General features: G+C 43.3%; 1 protein-coding gene across 6 annotated transcripts; it reads left to right on the top strand.

The window, feature by feature from the left end:
* The first annotated feature begins 202 nt into the window (after positions 1-202).
* On the top strand, positions 203-21,178 carry sgta (small glutamine-rich tetratricopeptide repeat (TPR)-containing, alpha). Of its 6 annotated transcripts, none has more exons than XM_037768987.1 (13): positions 203-359; positions 2,243-2,389; positions 5,051-5,154; positions 5,324-5,426; positions 5,536-5,635; positions 8,776-8,880; positions 10,442-10,577; positions 10,814-10,876; positions 12,145-12,182; positions 12,272-12,607; positions 12,722-12,845; positions 20,512-20,929; positions 21,047-21,178. In XM_037768987.1, the coding sequence occupies exons 2-11, from the start codon at positions 2,290-2,292 to the stop codon at positions 12,831-12,833; spliced, it is 1,197 nt and encodes a 398-aa protein (XP_037624915.1). In that variant the 5' UTR covers positions 203-359; positions 2,243-2,289; the 3' UTR covers positions 12,834-12,845; positions 20,512-20,929; positions 21,047-21,178. The 6 variants fall into 6 exon arrangements, with proteins under 6 accessions (XP_037624915.1, XP_037624916.1, XP_037624913.1 ...); XM_037768988.1 differs by having other exon boundaries at positions 21,039-21,178; XM_037768985.1 differs by having other exon boundaries at positions 21,031-21,178.
* Positions 21,179-22,073: the final 895 nt, after the last annotated feature.

The raw sequence follows: 22,073 nt of genomic DNA, 5'->3' as shown, positions 1-22,073 counted from the left end.
AATGTAAAAATAATTTCCTTTACTCTGCACCATCTCTCAGTCGTCTGTTTCTTATGCAGCTCTGACATCTATTTATCAGGCTTATCTTACTAAGTCTTATCTTACTAAGTCTTATCTTACATGTATATAAACTGTGTATATAAAAGTAAACGTATTGGAGTTTGAAGTTTTAAATGTTTTTATTCTGAAGGCAAGTTTGCCAAACTTCCACCACCACCCCGGCGCCTCTGCATGACGACATAACTCCGCGCCAAACTAGTTAGCTAGCTGAATGACGGCTAGGGTTACTCGAAGGAGCGGAGCCGACGTCACTTTACCCGGTACCGGACTAATCCTCACCTGGAACCCAGAGACAGCTGGTAGGATGTACACAGTATTGTGTGTTGGTGTCAGATGAGGAAGCATGACATGTTTGATATATCCGGTAACACCGCTGGACTCAACGGGGTGTCAGCAGCTAGCAAGCTAGCTAGCCGTTAGCATCGTGCCGTGGTGGTTCGGAGATCACGTCACGCCAAACCGCGTTCACAACGCTGTCAGTCCAGCAGCACCACCACGGCCTCGCTGCTCACTAAACCCGCACGCCTGTTAGGACAACAGTTGAGTCATGTAATGAACCAGCAACCACTCTTCCATTCGGCACACGTAGCATGCACCAAGTAGCACTCCTACTAGTAGTATTATTATGAGCTGGTAGTAGCAGGTTGGCCCATTGTTAGCACGTTCATGAGCAGTAGCGTCTGGCGTCAATGACAAATCACACGTTTAGTGACATTGTGTTGAGATCATGTGCTGTCCGATGAGCCAACTCAATGCCCAATTGACCTAAACTATAGAAGCTTCCACCAGGCTACTACATCTCACTCTGACACTTACTCTCTGTTGTCCATACACCAGGCAGCGTTAAACACACACGATGTTCATATGGGATTCCTATACAAACGTTATTTTAAGTAACGGTACACAGACGTGAACCGATCGTAAAGCACAACGGTCCACTCTTAAAACATCCAAAGGAAACACTGCCTCCTGGCTCTCTGGTTGCCATGCTAGCAGCATGCTAAGCTAAAAGCAACCTGCTAACTTAGCGTTAGTTTATGGGAAATGATGTCAAGTTGAGAGTGACCTCTCAGTGGTGATCTGAAACGCATCTTAGCTTTGACACACAACTAGCTACCGTTAGTTGTCTGCTTCCTATCGTACTGTTTCATATACCAACATGGCTAATGTTAGCTAAGATGGCTAATGTTAGCTGGCAGCTGTTAGCATCACTAAGACAGTCATGCCCGAGGTTCTAGAAGATTCTACCAGCTGATGCTAAAGGGAGCTAAAGGGCTAAACTGAGTGTAACAACAGAGTGCTTCTGTGTGTCACACTTTGGTGGAAGAAGTATTTGGATCCTTTACTGAAGTAAAAGTACTAACACCAAAATACTCCACTACAAGTAAAAGTCCTGCATTGAAAAGCGTATAGAAGCAAAAGTATGTATCAGCCAAATGTCCTTAAAGTATGAAAAGAACAAATACTCAAGTCATTGTGCAGTATAATGTAGTTGAAGCACTGATTTAAATCAACTCTAAACTCTGTGTTTTAATATTAACTATATACTGTGTTTCTGGATTAATATTACTGCTGAATTAATGTGTGTGTTTCATTTTACTGCTGTAGATGTTCATGGTTGTGCTAATTTTAACTCCTTTATATACTGTTGCGTAGTTTAAGCTACAGTAATGCATCATGTTCTATAAGATCATCATGCTGTCATGTGAGAACCGCGTATCTCTAAAAAGCTCAGAAAAACAGCCCTGTTTTTCAGCTGTGTGACCATGCATTTTCCAGCTGATCCAAGAGGCTTTTTAAAGAGTTTATTAATCTTTCATCCTTCAATTTATTACACACATTCAAAATCAACACATCTGGAGATACATGGTTTTCTCTGGACAGGAAGGGATAAAAACTGTAAAGTAACTAAAGCTGTCAGACAGATTTTTTGTAGTGGAGTAAAAAGTACAATATCTCCCTCTGAGATGTAGTGGAGTAGAAGTATACAGTTGCATCAAATGGAAATACTCAAGTAAAGTACAGCCACAGAATGTGTAGTTAATATACTTAGTTACATTCCACCACCGGAAGGAGGTACATCTGATTTAACACTAAGTTTATAAGTAAGAGACATAATGACATGACTTAATAACTTGGCTAGCTAGATGACGTTCCTTCTTCTCGTTGCTGTTATTTTCAGGGTCTCTCTCCCTCAGTGACCACAGAGAGGTCTGAACCTCTGCCACCATGACAGACAACAAGCGTCTCGCTTTCTCCATCCTCCAGTTCCTCCATGATCAAGTCAAGTCAGGGAATCTGACCTCAGGCGCCCAGGAGAGTCTGGAAGGTGAGTCCTCCTCATGCAACAGGAAGCAGGGATAGGATACACGACTGGAAACAGCAGCGCACACAAAAACGGGTTGTAAATAGTTAATTTCAACGTGATGAATACCACCTGTTCACGAATAGGTGTTGATGTTGGTGAGATTTGATCATTAGCATACTTGATTCAGAGTGGATAAGAGTTGTTGGAACTACAGAAACAGAGTGAGACTTCTTCTCAAATAAAATCATCAGCTGATCTCAAGTAAGTTTCAGGAGTCACATTCTCCCAGTTAAACTTTCATTCATCTCAGATCAATAACTTAAACTGATCAACTTCATATTTTTGAATCAGGACTGTCAGTATTTGGTACAAGTAGCTTGTCAAAAGTAAGTTTAGTATCTACAGCTGTAATTTCAACGTGTTGGAAACATATTCAATCAACATTTAAGTAAATATAAGTATCAGTTCAGACTTTGTATCAGCAGATAATCAATATTAAAGGGATAGTTTGGGTGTTTGGAGTGGGGTTGTATGAGGTATTTATCCATAGTCAGTGTATTACCTACAGTAGATGACGGTCAGCACGCCCCAGTTTGGAGAAACAGACAGGAGTTACTACATGGAAGCAAAGCAATGTACTGCTGTGAACGGGAGCAGCAGCAAAACAGATTTAGGTCACCTAAAAGAAATGCTAACCTAAACAAATCAATATCAGTTTAAGTGTACGCTATATTTAGAATATTTTCACCACTTTACCTTGCTGTCAGACAGCCCTTTCCGACGAGGAACTGAAGCTGTTGCATCCATCTATGCTCTTACCAGAGCCACCAGACTCCATTGAAAAAAAAAATGTAATTTTACCTCGCAGAACACGGGGGGTTGCAGGTCACCGCTGAAATTGGTTAGTTTGTTTGTGCTATTGTGTGACTTTGGTGAATCCAAATTAACGAGAGTCACGCAATAACACAATCCAGCAACTCCTGTTTTTTGCCACGTAAAGTTACTGATCTGTCAATCGATTAAAATATTTAATTGCGATTAATCACATGATTGTCCATAGTTAATCGCGATTAATCGCACATTTTTTATTTGTTTGAAATGTACTTTAAAGGGAGATTTGTCTAGTATCTGTATGTCAAATATGCTGCTTTACGCAATTGTATGTATATATTTATTATTGGAAATCAATAAACAACACAAAACAATGAGAAATAGTGTCCAGAAACCCTCACAGGTACTGCATTTAGTATAAAAAACAAAATGTGCGAAAATCATAACATGGCAAACTGCAGCCCAACAGGAAACAACAGCTGTCAGTGTGCTGACTTGACTATGACGTAATTTCATCCACATCCTGAGGTCAGAGGTCAAGGGACTCCTTTGAAAATGGCTATGGCGTTTTTTTTCCTTGCCAAAATTTAGCGTAAGTTTGGAGCGTTATTTAACCTCCTTCGTGTCAAGCTAGTATGACAATGGTTGTCTGCTACAACCTCCAGCGGCCCGTCAGAATCTGAAGAGGTTAATTAAAAATGGCAAGTTGCGTTAAAGAAATTAGTGGCGCTAAAATGCATTTGTGTTAACGCATTATTATCGCGTTAACTTTGACAGCCCTAAGGATAATTAATTTTTTCAATTGAGTGTGGTTGCTTTGGTGGGAGCATAGATAACGGCTTCAGTTCCCCGTTGGAAACACAGACTGAATATCTGTCGGACGGCAAGGTAAGCCAGTGAAAATATTCTAGATATAACGTACACTTCAACTGAAATTGAGGAGGGCCTTTCTTTTAGGTGGGTAAAATACCTTTTGCTGCCGGCCGTATGGACACAACAGCTTCAGTTCCCCGTAAAAAATGGCTGTCTGACAGCAAGGTAAAGTGGTGAAAATATTCTAAATATAGCTACACATAAACTGATAATTGATTTTTTAAGGTGGGCCTTTCTTTTAGGTGTCTAAAATACACTTTGCTGCTGCTATCGTCCACAGCAGTACATTGCTTTGCTTCCGTGCGGTAACTCCTGTCTGTTTCTCCAAACTGCGGGCGTGCCGACAGTTATCTAAACTGATTATGGATAAGTACCTCATACAACCCCACTTCAAAACACCCAAACTATCCCTGGAAAGAGAGATAACTAGTTGCTCGGTGTGTTCAATCGTAAGGCAAAACGTGTCGGGTGCTCTTGGAAGACAGGGGAAAAAATCAGGATAAACAGGAAGGCAATCCAGCCACTCCAAAATATCAAAAAAGTAGCAACAAGGAAGAGATGTCTTCGTCAGGGCTTACAAACAAACAGACCAGGCGGATGTGGCCTCACCTACAGTATATGGTATCAACAACCAATGGGAAGCAATCACACGATCATCACGACATTCAGTACTCATGCTGAACAGATCAAATGCATAGTTAAAAACAACTGGGCCATCATTGAGAGCGACACTGTGTTGAGTCAAGACATCCATAGCTGTGATCATTTTTGTGATATAAATTGTGTCCCATCTGCCCCCAGATTCAACTAAGTGTTATTTTGCTGCCAAAAAGCCCAGATTTAAGTTAAAATGGAGACAAACCACTCGTGAAGACGTAACCATCAAGTGTTGTTATGGTATTTTTACTTGATGAATAACTCATTGGACTCATCATAGTTTCCTTAGAGCGTTTATAAATTGAGTTTGTTGTTCTGCAGTTGCTGTTCAGTGTTTGGAGACAGCGTTTGAAATTTCGACTGACGACCAGACCCTCGCCGTCCCCATGACGTTACCGGAGATCTTTGCCTCAGCCACAGACGAGGTAAACAAGCCTTTGTGACTTTGACATGTAAAATCGAACGATACGTTTTTAAGGATAAAACCAGGACAGCTGTAGGTCTTGTTGGAGGTGTTATTGTGACATTTTTGAAGACATGATGAAGTATTTTGAGGCGGCGAGGTCTGACTTACAGTGTTTGTGTGTGTTTCAGCTTCCGGCTGAGTCGCATGTCAACAACAACTCGGCTCCCCCACAACCTCTGAACTCCCTCACTGAGGAACTGAGAGACGAGGCCGAGACGCTCAAAACTGATGGTGAGACGCCGACGAGGAGGAAGATGATCAGTATCTTTTAAAGTGGCTGTTGTTGTCTCTTTTCTGGACTTTATCTGTCAATAATGAGGTGATATGGTTTGATCTGCAGGCAACGACCAAATGAAAGTGGAGAACTTTGCAGCTGCTGTTGAGTTTTACTCAAAGGCCATCGCCATCAACCCTCAGAACGCCGTCTATTACTGCAACAGGTCAGTGTGCCGTCAGGACTCTCTCATCACACGCTTCAATTTAAGGTGTTTAAATGTTTAGAACAAACTGATGCACCCTGTCTTCACGTCTAATAGTTTGAGTCCTTTTTATACCCCCGCGACAACGTAGTCGGGGGTATATAGCACATCGCATGTCCGTCCGTCCGTCCGTCCGTTCGTTCGTGTGTCACACTTTCATTTCATGAGCAGAACTCAGAAACTATTTAACTTAGGAACTTCAAATTTGGTCTGATGGTTGACAGTGTGGTCTAGTTGTGCCTTTTGAGGGTTAGAAGTCCAGGGTGCCCATTAGCTAATTAGTCAATGCCCATTAATTCCATTAGTTCCAAAAGGGCAAAACCTTTGGTCCTACTTTAGTAGGGGTCAAGCGGTGAGCGGGGGTATATAAGCCATGCTCACTTTTGCCTTGTTTCTTTAGTATCTTAGTTTAATCTGTATTAGGACCTGTCTACGTGTATACAGATATTTTTAAACCCTCTGTTTAAAACTAAAATCTGTCTACACGACCTTCATTTTACAAAATGAAACTCAAACGCAGAAATGACTGCTCACCGTAATATTTACATGTCACCACAAGTTAAGGGTCAAGGAATCGTCACCACCCTTCTCATTCCCTTTCCTTCGGCTTCATTAGTCAGTTGGATAAAGGTTATTGTTGGTGGGGGGCTGGGATTCCTGCCATCACTCTGCTGTCATCAACTCATCAAGTTGACATCCCCCCACCCCCTCAGTTTTACGCATCCACACCGACACAAAGTAACCAGAGTTTTCAAAAAATCTGCACCTTAGAAGGCGTTTTCGAAAATATCCGTTCTTGTGACCCAAAACTCTGTTTGCATGGACAAGAGACCAAAATGTAGAGGAAAATATCCTTTTTTAAAAATATCTGTATATGTCAGACCATATGATGGACCATCTTTGGAGTCGGGCCATAGTGGGCCCGACCCACCTCCAAGTGGGTTGCGGTGACGTCTAACCGACCGCGGCCAACCCGTGAAAACCCCCCCTTTTCCCCCTCAAACAAGAGTGTTGTTGTGAGACTCAACTCATGTCTGTGCAGGAGACCAGATAGAAAGACGTTGTGTGTTCAACTCTGTAGCCTCTAACTGAACCTCTGTGGTTCGAAGTTTAGCTTCTCTCCTGCTTCCCTGTTTATACTTTCAGATATCTGCTTTCTATATCACACAGTCTTGGTTCTCTGTCCCATTCAACAACACAGCATTGCAGACATCTTGGTGTCATTTTTGATCAAAACCTCAGCTTAGACAAACATGATAAATCATTGATTCAATCCTGCTTTCATCATCTCAGAAACATTTCAAGGATTAGACCATCTCTTTCTCCCAAAAACCTGGAAACCATAATTCACGCCTTCATAACTAGTAGATTAGATTACTGTAATTCCTTGCTCCCTGGCATCAGCAAAAAATCCCTCTCCCGCCTCCAGCTCATTCAAAACTCTGCAGCTAGGATTTTGATCCAAATAAGGAAACATGACCACATTTCACCGATCCTGGCTTCCTGTTGCTTTTAGAATTGATTTTAAAATATTACTGATTACAATGCCCTGAGAGACCTCGCCCCAAGTTATTTAGCGGATCTATTATTGCCCTATAACCCTTTCAGCACTCTGGGATCCTCAAACGCGTCATACCTTGTGGTTCCAAAGTTCAGATTAATACACAAAGGTGACCGAGCCTTTGCAGTCAGGGCACCTAGACTATGGAACAACCCACAGGGCTGCAAACTCTGTCGCGTCTTTTAAATCACTTTTAAAAACTCACTTTTTTAGAATGGCTTTTCTCTGATTTTATTTATGTTTTATGACATTTTACTTGTTTTACCCTTTAGGTTTTTATGTGTTTAGTTATTGGCTATTTTAGTACCTTTTGATATCCCTGTTTTAAATGTGTTCTGTTTTTATTGTAAAGCACTTTACTTTTTGCTATATAAATAAAGATGATTATTATTATTATTATTATTATTATTATTATATTTATTTTACGGTTTCGCTTTCCGCTGTACTATAGTGGCATTAAGTTGCTGCTTATGAAAACCCAACTTTTCCTTATTTTGCTGCTTTATAACAAAAGCTTTTAAATAACAAAATAACGGGGGGCTTTTATTGTGAAGAATTCATAGGAAATTAAATGCGTTTATCACCGAAATAGCAGAACTTTGTTAGCGGCTATTCTCCTTTGAAACTACTAATACTTTGTTTGATTTATACATGTTTTGTATCTATTATTTTTGTGGGATAAAATCTTTGAAAATCAATAAAAATTATTTACAAAAAAAAAAAAAACTACTAATACTGCAGGGAGGAAGAGTACAAGCAGCAAATACAACGCGGGACTTTTATTGTGAAAAATGTATAGGAAATTAAATTTGTTTATCACCAAATTAGCGGAGCCCTATTCTTCGCTAAAACTACTAATACTGCAGGGAGGAAGAGTACAAGCAGCAAAAATAACTGGGGACTTTTATTGTGAAGAATATAGGAAATGAAATGTGTTTATCCACCATTTTACAGCCGCTTATATGACCACTAGTAACAGCCATGGTTACACACACCTTCAAGCGGGTAGTCCTGTTGTAATGGAGATCCAAATCCAGCCATGCTGGGATGATGCACCGAGTCAAACCAAGCCAGCACATGTGTATGGAAAAGGGGCTTTAATGTAATTTAGAGGCACAGTTTGCATTGTAATCCAAGGCGGCAAATATGAACCACAACTCAGGATCATCCAGCCACTACTTACTTATTTACCAGACAACATCAGGGTCCTCAATTATTTTGCAAATGGTAGCGAGCAGCTTGGACTGCCTCAGTACACTGAAAATGGGCGAATACATCTGGATAAGACAAGGTAGGCTAGTGTAGAGGTGTTTGTGTGGACTTGAGAAGAGAATAATGAATGAGCAGATCATCATCACACTTGCAATCCACTTCCAGATGTGATATGATTGAAGTGTTTTCAATGTGCATTTACACCTGAATGACGTTTTTCCTCATCATTTTGTTTTATTCTTGTATTAAAAAAAAATGTACAAAAAAAAACCTCTTGAAGTGAATGCAAAGTTGAGGAGTTGATGTGGTGTTTTGTGTGTGTGTGCAGGGCTGCAGCGTACAGTAAACTAGGGAACTATGCTGGAGCGGTGCAGGACTGTGAACAGGCCATCCGCATCGACCCAAACTACAGTAAAGCCTACGGGAGGATGGGGTAAGAAAACTACTGCTACCCTCTGAATAAACTCAGTGTTTTACAGCTTCTGTACTCCTGAAATGCAGCAGCTGTTTTCAAGCTTACTTCCTCAGTTGGCTGTAAATCTCCTTCTGTCCTCTAGCAGCTGTAAAAGTGTACAAGATAAAAGATAATGGCTGAGGTATAATAATATCTGGAAGTCTATAGGCCACATTCTCTGCATTAAGGTTTGTTTATACTCGCACGAGGCACCGTGGTGCGGGCCTCCAGAGATAGCGCACATGCTACGAGCACGCACGAAGGCGTAAATGCTCAACGCATTGTTCGTTGCAATATTCTCCGAAACGCCAGAGGGCATACAAACAAAATATTCTGTGAAGAGGCAAGAAGTCAACAAGTGTTGCCGGCAAAACGCCATAAACCAAACTCCTCATTGCCGGGGAGGAATGTTAATTAACTGTAATCTCATATCTCATATGCATGGACATATTTTATTGCGTTTTATGCAATCCCTGTACAGAAAGGAATCAAGTATTAAATGTATTATAATGAAATGAAGGTTGAAAGGTTTATTATCCTGTAAACAATTCAGTAATATTATAATACAGTATAAATATTTACTCAAATGTAGATTTCTAAGCTCTTCTGTTTTTAAAGAATTTAGCCGTCTTTCTAATTCATGATTTTATTTCTTAATTTAAAGGGGAACTACATCCATTTTCAAAATGTATACATGTTATTCCTATGGTCTAAGACAGTCAAAGAAATTTTAGTTAATATGAACAACTCTCTCCCAAATCCAAAAGCCAGAGTGCTAAAACTCAAACTTGTGATGTCATAGGGTATGAAGTGTGGAACCGCTCCATAGACGATGAATTGGGAGAGATGTTCTAGATGACACTGAGAGCAGCCAGGGGAATGTTCTGAGTATATGGGAACATGTTCTGTTTCACAACTGACAACTCTACAATAGAATAAAGCTCATTTGGGTATAAAAAAGAAAACAACACAAAGTCAGTCTCCCATTCATTGTCTATGGAGCAGCTCCAAACTTTATACCCTATGACATCACAAGTTTTGAGACTTACTTCTCTGGTTTCTGGCTTTGAGAGAGAGGAGTTCATGTTCACACGTATTGATCGAACTTTCCTCGGCCATGGGAATAACATATTGGAATTCTTAATTTAGGTGGTGTTCCCCTTTAAGTTATTTGCTTTTATCTTATCATGTCTGAAAAGCCCCACGTGTGCAGCAGGTGCCCAGTTCCAAAAATTCTGAGGTGCACGACCAAGGGCTGCAACAGCCTTGTGGAGCCTTTGCACTTTACACACATTTGCACAATACGTGATGATGTCATTTTTGGCTCACACGCCCTCGCGCTGGGGACACTACGGCGACTATAAACCCAGCTTTAGAAAATAAAAAATGAGATACCTTTGTCAGAAGACATCACACTGAGGCGTTGTGTGCTTTCAACTTAGAGCAACAGAAGGAATGATTAATTGGTTGATATTTTATAGAGGCGAGTGTCTCGATTAAAGTCCTGATGTGTTCTCATTTTCATCTCATTGTGTTTCAGTTTGGCTCTGGCCAGCCTCAACAAACACACAGAAGCAGCTAGTTACTATAAGAAAGCTCTGGAGCTCGACCCCGACAACGACACCTACAAAACCAACCTGAAGATTGCGGAGGAGAAGATGGAAACGTCCAGTCCAGTAAGAACAGAACAGAAGAAGGTTTTTCAGACCAGTGATGTAGTGACAAGCCTGTCTTTATCTCTCTCTCTCTCTCTCTCTCTCTCTCTCTCTCTCTCTCTCTCTCTCTCTCTCTCTCTCTCTCTCTCTCTCTCTCTCTCTCTCTCTCTCTCTCTCTCTCTCTCTCTCTCTCTCTCTCTCTCTCTCTCTCTCTCTCTCTCTCTCTCTCTCTCTCTCTCTCTCTCTCTCTCTGTCAGACAGCAGGGATGGGCGGAGTAGATCTGGCCGGTCTGCTCAGTAACCCCGGCTTCATGAACATGGTGAGAGCCCACGCTCTGTTTCTCTTCATCTGTCACCATCATTGAAAATACATGAAGCAGAAAGGAGGGTGTTATTAGAAAGCACAACACATAAATCAGCTGGTGGATTAGTCTGTAAGATAAGATACAATAAACCTTTTATTGATCCCTAAAGGGGAAATGTGGTTGTTGCAGCAGCACAAAGACAGAAATAAGAACAGATAAATAGGGAAGTAATATTCTAATAGTAAGACGTAGATCCAGCTAGAATAAGAGTAGAAATAGAAACTATACAAGAGCAATTTAAAGTTAGGTAAAGTGACTTAGTGATGTTAATAGCAGCGGGTCTAGTATACATTTAAACAGGTACACCAGAATAATATATAATGTGATTAAGTAGTAATACTGAAGCTTGATGTATGTTTGACACATCGGCTAGGGTCGTGAGTGTCATCAGACATACCCCGCCACGGGGGTCCCATACGGCGAGTTTTTTGGACACGTGACATGTTCAATATTAATAAACTTTGAATAAACAAGCAAACAGTGCTGTGCAGCTGCGGGAGCGGGTCTTCATGGTTATGCAGCGGACTGAGGCGTCTGCAGCGGGCTGCTGGATGCTGGATGTACCAACGTTTCAAGCAAACTCTCCCTCTCTTCCCCGGAGTCAACGACCAATGAGCAGTTCTCAACAACGTTACAAGCAGCAATTCCCGGCCGGGAGCTAAGCCCTCTCTGAACGGGCACGCCTCGAACAGGCAGTGCACTAGTTGTATATAATGTAGTAAGACAGTATAACATATTAACATAATGATACAGTATAGTATAGTATAGTATAGGATATAAGATATAGTAAAAGGTGCAATGGACTAATAATAGTAATATAGTATGACATAGTAAAATACAGCAGTATAACATAGAATATCAAATATAATATTTCTAGTATTGTACAGTATAGCATGGTATAATAATAATAGTCTGTAGTTTATTATATTATTTACCTTGTTATGTTTTTGTTTTTTTTAATTCTAAAATAATCTTTCGGTATCAGCCTCTAAGTCCTAGTAGGGTTCAGGCTCTACTCAGAATGGAAGTGGACAAAATGATTAGAAACACCTCATTATAATGCAGTTTACTACAACAATACTCAGCAGTGGGAGGTTAGACCAGCTTGTGACTGAGGGTTGCTGCGTCTTCTTCTGTTTTTTCTGCTGTACATCCTGTTTGACTGCTGCTCAGTGAGCCATGATCAAGTTTTATTGAATATCTAAACATCTGTCTCCCTGCAGGCATCCTCTCTGATGAACAATCCTCAGGTTCAGCAGCTGTAAGTTGATTTTAGTTTCTCTCGCCAGTTTCTTCCTCTCTGGTTTTTGTTGAGGGTAACTTCCTGTCTCCTCTCTCTCTCTTTGCCAGGATGTCGGGGATGATGTCAGGAGCGTACGGTGGGATGCCAGGAGGAGGAGGAGGAGGAGGGGGAATGCCAGGAGGAATGCCAGGAGGAATGCCAGGGGGAATGCCAGCAGGAATGCCAGCAGGAATGCCAGCAGGAATGCCAGGAGGAATGCCAGGAGGAATGCCAGGAGGAATGCCAGGAGGCCTAGGAGGAGGGCTAGGAGGAGGGCTAGGAGGAGGACTAGGAGGAGGGCTAGGAGGAGGACTAGCAGGAGGACTAGCAGGAGGACTAGGAGGAAGTGCGGCGCCCCCTGGAGGCGCTGCAGCTGGCGGAGATTTATCAGGACTGATCCAGGCGTACGTACCTCAGCAGAGGGATCATACTGACATTTATTTGACATGTTGTGGTCGGTCGGTTGGAGGATAAATAAAGTGCTGGGAGTCTGATGTTTTGTGCGGTTTGTTTTGCAGAGGTCAGCAGTTTGCTCAGCAGATGCAGCAACAGAACCCTGAACTCATCGAACAGCTGAGGAGTCAAATCCGCAACCGAACGCCCAGCGCTGGAAACGAGGAGCAGCCATGACACTCAGATACAGTAAATACACTCACTCATTACTGTCAGCCACATTAGTTTCCTCTCTCAGGTCTGTCTGTCCTGGTTGTGCTCCTGTCGCGCCTACCGTTACTAAGCAACCAAAACCTGCGTGCTGCAATGACAATGATGATGAAGTTGCAGTAATTTAGCAGTAAAAGCCTCGCTGACTAAACTAAACACAATCAAAACACAGATGAATGCATTTCCAGCACTGTAAATCCCTCACAGTAGCTTTACTGCTCGATTTCTCTGTTACCCATTTCACACCAATGACCACAGTTATCCAACCCTCCTTTTGTCAATTCATACCAAGCCAGTCAATCGGGAGGGAGGGGGGGGGGGGGGGGGGGGGGGGGTTACAGGTCTGGAGGCTTACAGAGAGAGGGGAAATGATAGTGGCATCATCAATGTGTGAAAAACATGTAAAATGTCACAGAATGTTGCATGTTTTTGGGATACAGTGTAAATATAGTGAGAAGTGAAACGTCTTCAAGAACCTAAACCAAGTCCAGTTGCTGCTAATTTAACCCTTACTCGTATAGTACACACAGCATTTTTAGCTTTATAAAATGTTGAACTATGTTGTACATATGGAGCTGTAATGTTTGCAAAAATATACAGACAACATACAGATTTACAGAATCTATCAATCAACATGAACCTTTTTTCCTCTCTGTCTACAGAACCCATTTATCATATATCAGACTACATATTGCCATCTACTATAAGATAAGATAAGATAAGATGGACCTTTATTAATCCCCGGAGGGAAATTCAGGTGTCAAAGCAGCAACATCAGCAAACAGAGTGAATCACAGGAGAGGTAAAGGTATACAAAAATTCTAAAGACAATAATAGAGATATAAAAGATACAGAGTGAATGGGTGAACATAGTGTGTACAGTCCGTCAATAAATAAATGTAGTATGTACAATAAATAAATAAATAAATAAATGTAATATGTACATATGTGCAGTCAGCAATAAAGTGGTATATAGGATGTATAGTGTAAAGTGAGTGTAAAGTGCGCCAGATAGTGCATGTTTAAATTTCTTAAAAGTCCTAATAGTTGTCATAAGGGGGTCAGCCTTGGTTGTGGAGCCTGATGGCTACCAGCATGAAGGACTGACCCAGGCGCTTTGTGTTGTGCCGAGGAGGGATGAGTCTGTGGCTGAAGGTGCTCCTCATCTTGACTAGCTCATCATGGAGGGGGTGGAAGGGGTTTTCCAGGATAGCGTCCAGCTTCCTCCTCATCCTGCCCTCTGCCACCACCTCCAGACCGTCCAGCTCAGATCCAACCACAGAGCCAGCCCTCCTCACCAGCCTGTTCAGTCTGTTGGCATCCCTTGTGTTCATGTTACCCCCCCAACATACCACAGCAAAAAAGAGAACACTGGCTACTACAGACTGGTAAAACATCTGCAGCAGCCTATTGCATACATTAAAAGACCTGAGCCTCCTCAGGAAGAACAGTTTGCTCTGTCCCTTCCTGTAGAGGGCCTCGGTGTTGTCAGTCCAGTCCAGTCTACTGTTCATATGTACTCCCAGGAACTTGTAGGTGTTCACCACCTCCACCTCCTCCCCTCGGATGGTGATGGGAGTTGGGGGCCTCGTGCTCCGCCGGAAGTCCACCACCAGCTCCTTGGTCTTTCCAATGTTGAGCTGGAGGTGATTGTTATCACACCACCCTATGAAGTTCTCCACCAGGGCTCTGTACTCCTCCTCGTTGTCATCTGTGATGCAGCTGACGATGGAGGAGTCATCGGAGAACTTCTGTAGGTGGCATGTACCCGAGTGGAAGCGAAAGTCGGAGGTGTAGGTGGTGAACAGGAAGGGAGACAGCACAGTTCCTTGGGGGGCGCCGGTGTTGCTCACCAGCACATCTGACAGGCTGCCCTGCAGTCTGACATACTGTGGTCTGCTGGTGAGGTAGTCCGTAATCCAGGCCACCAGGCCATGATCTACCTGCATCACTGAGAGCTTCTCAGCTAGCCGGAGTGGCAGGATGGTGTTGAAGGCACTGGAGAAGTCAAAGAACAATATTCTTACAGAGCTGTGCGGCCTCTCCAGGTGAGTGTAGGCTCTGTGGAGCATGTAGGTGATGGCATCATCCACACCGATGTTTTCCTGGTATGCAAACTGCAGGGGGTCCCGGAAGTCGCTCACAAGGGGCTTGAGGTGCTGCAGAACCAGTCTCTCAAAGATCTTCATGACGTGTGATGTCAGAGCAACTGGCCTGTAGTCATTGGGGGTGCTGGGGTGTCCCTTCTTGGCCACCGGGACGATGCAGGAGGTCTTCCAGAGCTGGGGAACCTTCTTCAGCCTCAGGGAGAGGCTGAAGAGATGCTGGAACACTGCTGCCAGCTCCCCAGCACACACCTTGAGCACCCTGGGGTTGATGTTGCCTGGTCCCCTGGCCTTGTTCACGCTGATCTTTGAGAGCTGCTTCCTCACCTGGCCCCTTGTGATGATCAGGGTGGATGTTGCAATGTCTCCAGGTGCAAAGGACATGCTGTGGATGTGCTCCTCAGGGTAGGTATGGGGGGGGCAAGCTGCTGCTGCCTCCTGGGGATGGGTGCTGGGGGGAGGAGGAGAGGTGTGGAAGGGGGTGCTGCGGGGAGGAGGAGAGGTGTGGAAGGGGGGGGAGGAGGAGGGGAAGGAGAGGTGTGGAGGGGGGGCACCGGTGTTGGTGAGTGAGGACCCAGGCTGTCCTGCTGAGCTCATGGGGGTTGGTTGGTCAAACCTGTTGAAAAACAGGTTTAGCTCATTTGCATGTTCCTGGGTCCCCTCAACACCAGGGCTCGGCTGTTTGTAGCCAGTTATCTTCCTGAATCCCCCCCACACCTCCCTGGAGCTGTCGGCCTGTAGTCTCCCCTCCAGTCTGTCTTTGTAGGTGTCCTTGGCCGCCCTCAGCTCCTTCTTCAGCTCCTTCTGGACAACCTTGGCCCCTTCAATGTCCCCGGCCATGAACGCCCTCTTCTTCCTGTTCAACAGGGCTTTAATGTCCCCATTGATCCAGGGCTTGTTGTTAGGAAAGCAGCGTACCTTTTTGGTGGGTACGATGCTCTCCTCATAGAACCTAATGTAGTCTGTAATGCAGTGGGAGAGTCCATCGATGTCCTCACCGTGGACCCTGTCAAACAACTCCCAGTCTGTTGACTTGTAACACTCCCTCAGCTCCTCCTCAACTTCCACTGACCACTGTTGAACAGTCCTGGTGGTGGCGGGCTGCCTCCTGACAACAGGCTTGTATGTTGACACAAGCCTGATGAGGTTGTGGCCTGAACCGCCATGGGGGGGGGAGAACAGTGGCGCTGTATGCCTCCTTAATGTTGGCATACAGCAGGTCCAGGGTCTTATTGTGTCTGGTGTTACAGGTCACATACTGGGTGAAGTTCGACAGGGCTCTGGAGACCTTCACATGATTAAAATCACCATTTACAATGATGAATGCGCTGGGGTGCCTCGTCTGTAATCCCGCGACGGTGGAGTGGATGACGTCACTCGCCTGCGCCGCCACAGCACTCGGTTGAATGTAAACAGTAACTATGATGCAGTGTGAGAACTCTCGAGGCAGATAATATGGCCTCAAACTCACAGCCAGCAGCTCAATGTCCGGGGCACAGATGCGCTCCTTTACAGTGATGTGTTTGGGATTACACCATCTGGAGTTCACAAAGACAGCAAGCCCTCCGCCTTTCTTTTTACCGCTCTGTTTGTCTCTGTCAGCTTGCACCACCGTGAAGCCGTCCGGTTCCACTAAGCAGTCTGGTATAATCCCCTTCAACCATGTCTCCGTAGAGCACAACACACTGGACTCTCGGTATTCCCGTTGGTCTTTCACCAGGGCTGCTAGCTCGTCCGTCTTGTTTGCCAGAGATCTCACATTGCCCATGATCACTGAAGGCAGGACGGGTTTAAATCTCCTCCTCTCCTTCTCCCTCCTCCCCCTCACGATCACACCGGCTCTTGATCCCCGTCTGTGTCGCCGTATCTCAGCAGGTAAATCCTTTGGTGGCGCTGCTACTCGGTCCCGAAAGGCGAGGAGCGCTTCAAATGAATACACCGTCCGTTGTCCGATCATGTCCGTTTGTCAGGCTAACTAAATATAATAACTAAATAAGACGGCTGTGAAAAAGGAAACTATTTACATAAAGTGTGCAGTATACTATCACTGACAAAAACTAAGCGCAGTAGAAAGTTAAAAGTAACGAAAAAGTAGCAAAAAAGAAGACAAAGAAAGTAGAAACACTGAGAGCTACTAAGACAGGCTGCCACTCGCGTCGGCGCCTAGCAACCAGCACTATGATAATATAGGCTACATTTACAAACGGATAGACACTTCTGAAGACTGACATGTATATTTCACTCACTTCACCATCCCAGCAAAGAGCTGCTCCATATAGTAGACCTATTAAAGTTGTTCTGCTGTGCATGTAGCAACTATTGGATAGTAGGGGTGGAACGGTTCACAAAGATCACGGTTGGGTTCATATCACGGTTTTGGGGTCACGGTTTTCGGTTTGGTTCGGTACATTTATACAGCGAGGAGGTCATGTTCTGATTTCAACATGCTTTTCATTTATTTGGCAAAAATAAGTTAACAAATGTTTGCCTTAACAAAAGTATGGCTTCCATAAGGAACATAAACACTTCTTCATTGTCAAATCTGAATTGAAAGAATAGTTCTTCTACAGTCATTAGTGCAAACAAAAAATGCAGCTTTGTTATTTTCATATAAATATGATGTAATTATAGACTAAGGCCATCAACATAAATTGAAGCATAAGCTCAACCAGAACTATATTCAAAAACAACAACATTATAACATACAGTATGTCTCAACTCCCTGATTATCAGCTCTTCATTGAAAGATTAGTTTTCACTCATAAAGTGCAGTATTTGGAGGAATACGGTTGGATTTCTGTGCCACTGTGTTATTTAAAAAGAATGAATAAATATAAAACACATTACAGGGATTGTGCTGCTGGAATTACTGTGTTGCTTAAGTGTCGGCGAGAGGGAATATTATAGCGCAGCTGAAGTAACGTTACGTTAATCATATGCTGAAATCCAGCGTCCTCCACGACTGCATCAGGCTGCATATCTTTCACTATAAACCTCCCCGATTCTGTAGTTGTGTTTGTTGCCCCGTCTGAATCTGCATGTAGAGGCTGTTTAAATGCTGCGGGACGATTGTTGCTCTTTCCTACACGGAGTGTTGCTGCTAGCATCAACCACACGTGTTGCACAGTGCTCACACAGGCGCCGTTTTATCCACCACTTTTTTCCATAATTTTCATGGTAACACTAAATCCGTAATGCTCCATACAGCAGAGCCAAACGATGCTGGTGGATCCTCTAACTGTACTTTATCGTGTCTACTCGCCATTTCCTTATCTGACTGACAGCCGCACTCGCCACTTCATCTGTGCCAACTGAGAAGGAAGTTGGGTCACGCGTCATATCTTTGGGGTATAACACCTGCGCAGTAAAATCTGGTCTGCACTCACCGAAATTGAGCCAATAGCAACGCACGACCACAGCTTCAGTTACACCGCGCATGTGTTAAACCCCGTACCTCAAGACCCATGTCCACCCGTGTCCCAGCCTCCTTTCATAGGCCTTGATTTGTAGTGTGACAATAAACGGGAGCCAAACTCTACATGAAAAAAATACACAATCGGCCTCATAACTTATTTCAAATTAACCAAACGATTCATACACAACCCGAACCGTGACTAGTGAACCTGAATGGTTCGGGTTTTACCTGAACCATTCCATCCCTATTGGATAATGGAAGAGCTTGTCCTGATGTGATAAAATGAGTTTATATTTCATTTAGTTTGATAATTGCTTGATAATGTAATGAACTGGTACTGGGTTTGTTACTTTATAACCAAGAGAACAGGCGACAGATGGATCTGTTTGCAGATTGATTTTGAAAGATAAAAAGTTAAAAGGGTAACGTTATAAATAGAAGATGTGCAAACACGCTTCAAAAACAGATGCGCGTACAGCTGGTGGTACTGTGAGGTAGTCGGCTTGTTATTAACACGGTGTGTTTCCGTGTAACGTATCGGCGGATGTCTCTCTCATTCAGCAGCTTTGTTATGTCTGTATAACGTTACACTACGTTGTCTCTCATCGTCCCGTCATCAACCGCTTTTTTTCGTCCTTATCGCGGACGGTCAGGAGCTCTCGCACATCAAAGTCTCGCCACACATCCGCGTTGTTCTCGTCCGTTGTTCACCTCCGGTGTGTCTGAAAACATTCCTGCTGCCGTCGCCCTGTGTGTTTTGGAGCCACGGCGACCTTTGACAGTTACATCACGGACTGCTACGGCGACCTGTGACAGTTACATCACGGACTGCTACGGCGACCTGTGACAGTTACGTCACGGACTGCTACGGCGACCTGTGACAGTTACGTCACGGACTGCTACGGCGACCTGTGACAGTTACGTCACGGACTGCTACGGCGACCTGTGACATTTACATCACGGACTGCTACGGCGACCTGTGACATTTACATCACGGACTGCTACGGCGACCTGTAACAATTACATCACGGATTGCGCGCCCTCATTTGCAACCGAATAGGTTTGTCCCGCCCTGTTTGTTAGCGACCCTGGTCCGTGCCATTCATATAGAAATCGACCCTGGTCCGACCCACCACTCGACCTGGGTCGCAAAGGAGTCGATCAACGCGGGTTAACCCTTTCATACACACAATCAACCCTGGTTCAACCCAGGTCAAGTCCTCGGTGTGAAAGGGGTATGTGTCAGTCTAGCTGACCTTTCAACTGGATTTTGTGACGTCCTCGGTCAGAAAGGATGAAGCAAGTAAATAGTCCGTGGAGCAGATCATAAAGCTCTAGGTAGACTGAAATTAACGGGAAAAAAAAAAAGATATCTGCTGCTGGTGTGATCGGTTGTTCCCCGTCACATGACATGCGCTGCAGTGTTCCAAAAGTTGAACTATTATTATTTATCTCAGAGCGCAGCCATCGTGCCCCGAAAAATAAGCGCTTGGGAACGCTTGCGCGCCGCAACGCGGCGTGTGTACAGCCCCTTAGCCTATCAGCGCCAGATTTATCGTTATCAGTATATATGTGAGGTCATCAGTAAGATATGTTTGAAGTCAAAAAGTAATTTAAAATGGCTTCAAGTAACACTTACAAGTTGATTTTTAGACTGATTGATTTGACTGACTGTGAAATGTCCCACACATATGTGGGTCACTATTCCTTAAGGGTTAGGTGATAATAAGTGATCATGTTTGTGTTATGTGTTTATTATCATCTGATAAAAATAGATATCACTAACCAGCATCAGACCAATCTTGTTTCTGTATTTTCCCCAAATGAATCCAGTTTTTCACTGTAGATATTTTGACTAGTTATTGGTAGAACTAAATGATGCTCTCTTCCAGCTTTTATTGCAGTGCAACGCAGCATGACTCAATCCTTTTCTTCCTGTGGAAGCACTGATATCACTTGATCCTGACATCACTTGAACTGTAATAATAAAGTAATACAACTTATTTAAGACCACTTCATCCAGCTGGTTCAGTTTCTTTTTCTGCAACATTGTGAAAAGACCAGATTTCAGATTTTACTTTTATTTTGGCAGTGATTAATGTTTCACTTCCTGTCTCTGTTTCAGGTTGGACAGGTTTGCGTGCGGAGAAGAAGAGCTGATTTGGATCATTTATAACTCGAAGGACTAAAAGGAAGGGTTTTTTTCAGTTTTTTGGTTTTTTTTTCTTCCCCCCATCACTGAATAATTCCTGCACGAGAGAACGAGGGGCTCCCGCTTCATTCAGGAGCCGCATCACCAAAAACAACAAACATCCACTTCCTGCGGCTCTGTGTGGTTTTTAGGAAGAACATTTTGACTTTAACACTTTGATATCAAACACAGATTAATTCTATTAAATAAATAACGCTCTAATAGGAACATGGATGTTAAACAACAGAGTTTAAAAAGCTTGAAATTTCTTCTTAAAACTACACAGTGTAACTTTAAATGTTTTGTCCAGTACCCTGTTTATTGATGGATGTGTGAGTGAGTGAGTGAGTGAGTGAGTGAGTGAGTGAGTGAGTGAGTGAGTGAGTGAGTGAGTGAGTGAGTGAGTGAGTGAGTGAGTGAGTGAGTGAGTGAGTGAGTGAGTGAGTGAGTGAGTGAGTGAGTGAGTGAGTGAGTGAGTGAGTGAGTGAGTGAGTATCAGGGTTAATTTAGTGTGTGTGGCAGGTTGAGCTGTGAGGAGGCAGAGAGCTGTTCAAAACACAGTCTGACAATTAAAAAGAGCATCTCAACATTTTACACCCTCCTCCTGTCTGATGTCTGGTGATTCGGTTTGGACAGTTTGTTTTCCTTATCAGCAGCTTCACAGAAAAACTGTTTCACTGACTCAGAGGTGTACTCCACACTGAGGTGTTTAAGCGTCGCTAAAAGTAAACACACACATTTAATTAAAGAACTAAGGCTGTCAAAGTTAATGCGATAATAACTTTTGAAGGCAAATTTTTTTTAGCGCCACTAATTTCTTTAAAGCATTAATGTAACTTGTGATATTTAGGTTGTAGCTAGAGTGAAGATATTGGTATCATATGAAAATAAGGCATCCATTGGTACCAACCATGTCATACTAGCTTGTGTCAAAGAAGGCTAAATAACATATTGATGCTTCTGATTCTGTTCTGTGCAGCAAACAGTTGGTGAAGTTACACATTCATATTGGTAGAAAGAATCATGTCTACAGAAACAAACTTTAAATAAAGTAGGAACTGAAGTTAAAGGTTGTTGTTGCTGGTTGGGTCTAAGATCAAGGAGCAGCCAAACAGGAAACAAACAGATGTTGTAGAAATATTATTTGCAAGGTGGTGTGGAGAGTTTCTATAAACTCAATCGGTACATGTGTACAAGAATCTGAAAATGTGTACCCAAATAACTGAACGTTTGTACCTATAGGGCTGTCAAAGTTAACGCGATAACGCGTTAGCATAAATTTGTTTTATGCCACTAATTTCTTTTACACAACTTGTGATTTTTAGATTGTAGTAGGCTCAGTTTTAAAGCTAGAGTGAAGATGATGATGAAACTAGAAAACAAAGGAATCCATCGGACCAACCATGTCCTACTAGCTTGTTGAGAAGGAGGCTAAATAACGCTCCAAACTTACGCTAAATTCTGGTGAGGAAAAACTGTCATGGCCATTTTCAAAG

Source organism: Sebastes umbrosus, chromosome 5, assembly GCF_015220745.1.
Source record: "Sebastes umbrosus isolate fSebUmb1 chromosome 5, fSebUmb1.pri, whole genome shotgun sequence".
In the NCBI taxonomy this organism is placed as follows: domain Eukaryota; kingdom Metazoa; phylum Chordata; class Actinopteri; order Perciformes; family Sebastidae; genus Sebastes; species Sebastes umbrosus.
Note: the sequence above shows the minus strand (reverse complement) of the source record. Positions and strands in the feature narration are given on the sequence as shown.